The sequence below is a fragment of the Mchenga conophoros genome, linkage group LG6, assembly GCF_057382185.1.
Source record: "Mchenga conophoros isolate Kocher_MC1m ecotype Shallow Benthic linkage group LG6, M_conophoros_male_GT1.1, whole genome shotgun sequence".
NCBI lineage: Eukaryota > Metazoa > Chordata > Actinopteri > Cichliformes > Cichlidae > Mchenga > Mchenga conophoros.
In genome coordinates, this window is record NC_140531.1 from 1,475,313 (window position 1) to 1,479,083 (window position 3,771).

General features: G+C 44.3%; 1 protein-coding gene across 1 annotated transcript; it reads right to left on the bottom strand.

Moving 5' to 3' along the window:
• Positions 1–495: 495 nt before the first annotated feature.
• LOC146571823 (uncharacterized) lies at positions 496–3,568 on the bottom strand. The gene has a single exon (XM_085275793.1). It carries the CDS (start codon positions 3,362–3,364, stop codon positions 1,259–1,261), a length of 2,106 nt encoding a protein of 701 aa, XP_085131919.1. The 5' UTR covers positions 3,365–3,568; the 3' UTR covers positions 496–1,258.
• Between the last annotated feature and the right edge of the window lie 203 nt (positions 3,569–3,771).

A 3,771-nucleotide genomic window follows, 5' to 3' on the forward strand; every position in this document is an offset into this window, starting at 1 on the left:
CGAAGCACAGGGCCCGGTTCTCATGTTGTTGCTAAGGATTGTCTCATTGCACTGAAGTCACACTGGGTTAAATATTTACACTTGGGTTTTGAAGGATATAAAAAAAAACAACAGCAGCAATAGAATAATATTAAACACAAAGTGAACCGTCTTCCTTCATTAAATAGGTTCTTTTAGATGTTAAGGAGGAATTGACTTAACCAGGCTGGCGGAGAATGAAGACAACCGGACACCTGCAGCAGATGGGGAATCAGTGAACTTTTATTGAGGCAGAGACAATTTCTCAACAACAGCTCACATCAAGAGATTCCTGATATTTGCTGTGAGGATGGGTATATATTCTCTAAAACTTACAGGAGGGGGTTGTGAGAAAAGTGCTGCATTAGCAGAAAAACAACTCCATAAAAGGAAAGCGGCCTTGGGTGTTCTTCGCTTGCAGATATCTTTTCGCCTGCAGGATGAGGCGATCGCTTCTTATCGCTCTCAAGGCCAAAGTCGTGAGCACACATTTTATTACACAGTTGCACAGTAACTTTAAAGCTGAACAATATTTAAAGCTGAATAATGTGTGATCAGATTATATTTTCTTCAAATCCCCCTTTTGACCCATCTTAAATGGGTCAACACACAAAAATAAGTAACATTCAAAGGAACACAGAGACGTGTCGAAGCCTGGCTCGAAAAACTCCTCGGGTCTTATCATTTGTCTTTATCTGTCATTGCAGATGAGGAGAAAAGAGTCCAGGCACCACCCTGCCCAGGGGTCGGCTGCAAGCAGTCTCGGTTCCCGATGAAAGCAGTAACAGCTGTCCTGCACACACGGATACAACGAGTTAGTGCAACCAGGGTAGTGACACAAAATTAACAGTTCCTGTAACTCAACAACCAAAAAGCATAAGTAATGATAAAAATGTGGAGAGTACAGAGTATACTATAATAATGAGAGATATAAACGTGAAAATGTGAAAGAATAAATCAACCGTAAAATAAACTCAGAACGGTAACTGCTAAGGACATTCAAAAGTGAATATGGTAAAACGTGAGGAAGGGGTGTGGAATAAAACAATTCATATCCAGTGGTGGGAGTACACATTCGCTCAGGCTTAAGTCCGGAGACCCTGAGAACATCGCTTAACCCTCACAACCCGACCAGACACAGTTCAACCAGATATATCCTTCAAGAGGAAGTGGGTGAGGGAAACAATTAATAACAAGCCTAATACAAAACACCACAGAGAAACAACCATTCTAGAAGAATTTAAACAAGAGAAAGACGATAATGTTCGTCACCCTCACGATCAGAGTTTTCATCATCCGTTGGCGAGGAGGTGGGAAGTTGACTAGCCAATAAAGGCATCTGCCGGGCGAGATCCTTATCCTCAGGAGTGAGAGCTGTAACAATCAATCTCTGGAAGAGGGATCGAATGCATGGAATACAACAGCAACCGCAGGTGACTAGGATAGCAACAAAAACTGAGATGGAAACTAGGATGGAAGCTACAAGGGCCTTATATTTGCCAAACATGTTAAGCCAAGAGTCCCACATGGCAGTATCAACGCCCGAGTGTTCCTTCATTTTAACAGTAAGAGCTGTGAGACCAGTGATAGCTTTAGTGAGGGAACCATCAGGAGCTGTGTTATTGGGGATATAGGTACAGCACTCCTGACCAAAAAGGCTGCAGACTCCGCCTTTTTCTGCGAGGAGAAAATCCGTTGCGACCCTGTTTTGGAAAGCCATTAGGGAAGTGGCAGATAACTGTGCATGCACAGCTTCAAAACCATCTCGAGTGTAATTAGCCAACAGTTGCACATTAAAGTGAATGTAGTTAATTCTGTCTACATTCGCATTTATTTCAACCATCCAAAGTATCGAGGCCCATCCTGCTTTAACCTGGTCTCGCAGTTTATATTCATCGGGGACCCCACGGGGTATACCTACGGCATCAATATAGGTTGGATTATGAGCTGAACCTGGGATTAGAGAACGTTTAGAGCGGCGTTCAGAGGAAGATGGGAGGCCAACTTCGTGTACTTTTATAGAGAGATCTACTGGAGTGACTAAAACAGGTAAAATAAGAGTTATGAGAGCGCAAAGACCTGACGCATCCCGAGGGAAACCATCATATAACTTGTTATTGCCACACCACCACCACAAATCAGCCCTAGCCGTAGGTCGGAAGTTTGGTTTCATAACCGTCATCTCAGTACACCAAGAAGAGTTCAAGCTACCTAGTTTTACTGCATTGCCAGTCAGGTTAATACAAGTGAAATTGTTCACAGCTACATCTGAAGAAAAGAAAGGTGGTTTATTAGAGACCGAGCGTTGAGTTTTAGGAAAGTGGTTTTCCAGATATGAGCAATGACCTCGTTTTGTGTTGTTCATAAGATGCAGGAGGCATGCACTATTGACTGGAGCCGGTACAACTCGTAAAGTGGGGCGGGCTCCCATACATACTATGCAGTCGGAAGCCGTCGTGTCAGCAGCTTGTTCAGCTAGTAGTAACCAGTTGTTTGTTGCTCCAGAAATACCGGTTAGAATTTGGAAGAGGTCATCTTTAGACATTTTATTTGTGTCTACAATGCGTATTCGGCCGTTTCTCCCCCCGTTTGTATATGTCACCGCAGGGCCATTAAAGGTGGGATTATCATCTTTAACTACAGAGCTTGGAACTGCACCAACGCTAGGGCATATTTCCATTTGCCAATACAGGGCGGTGCGATCAGTCCAAGGGGCAAGTATAAATTGTTGACAGGAGGTCAAGGCCAGATCCTTTAGGGTAAAAATTAAGCCTGAAAGATCCGGTTTTTTTGCTATTCTGAGCATATTTTGGTTTCTCCAGTGCAAAGCCTGACCCCTAGAGTACTTTGACCAATCCAGGTCCGTTTCTGACACTAAACTGGACCACTTCCACTGATGCCAACCTCCCAGGGTTATATACCACACTGAGGAGGAGAGATGTACTGCCAGGTTAAAAAGATCCCCCCCTTGGTCTTTGGTGACGGGAGTGACTGGGAAGCTAGCGAAATCTATTTCAACTACCCAACTTTTATTGTTGGGGACACAAAGAGTAATCATTCTAGTCGTGCTTGGGGTACAGGAGGTAACCGTGTCTCGTTTCTTTCTAACTGGATCGGGCGTGGGCAAAACTGGAGAGGAAGTGGTGGGCAAGACCCTAGGGGCTACATTTGTCAGATTGGGACTGTCAGAAAGGGGCGAAGCTTTTGAACTTGAAGGTGTCAGAAGTGTCGGGGGCCCTTCACAGATCAAGATTATGCCAATGGGAATGAGACCCAGGGCCAGGAAGCAAACAAAGACGCAACATCTTTGCCTGCCTGTCATTTCAGGGGGAAAGGGCCAAGACATGTTTACTTAGCTTGGATGTCGTCTAATAGAGGATGATGGGGCACAGAAAGGTGGTCCAGTTCCCCCCACCTCGCCAAAGGGCGTGTTCTAGGAGTTAAAGAGCAACAAAAAGTATCAGTGACACAACTTTAAATGAGCTTTCAGCGGTTAAAACTATTGCAATGTAAAATGTAAATCTTAAAAACTCAAGCCAATATAAAAACAAAGTCATAAAAGATGTTAAGAATAAAAAATGTTTAGTTCAGTATGAAGAACACCCCCTTTTGTAGCCAGCCGGCTTGTAGGTTGAGCTTTGGCTCCCTCAAGTGGTTGGTGATGCTGTTGCAGCTCCTTCTGACAGGTCCTTCTGCACCTCTCTCAAGGTTCTTCCTGGTTCGGTGGCAGCAGCGCACTGTGTGTAATGAAAC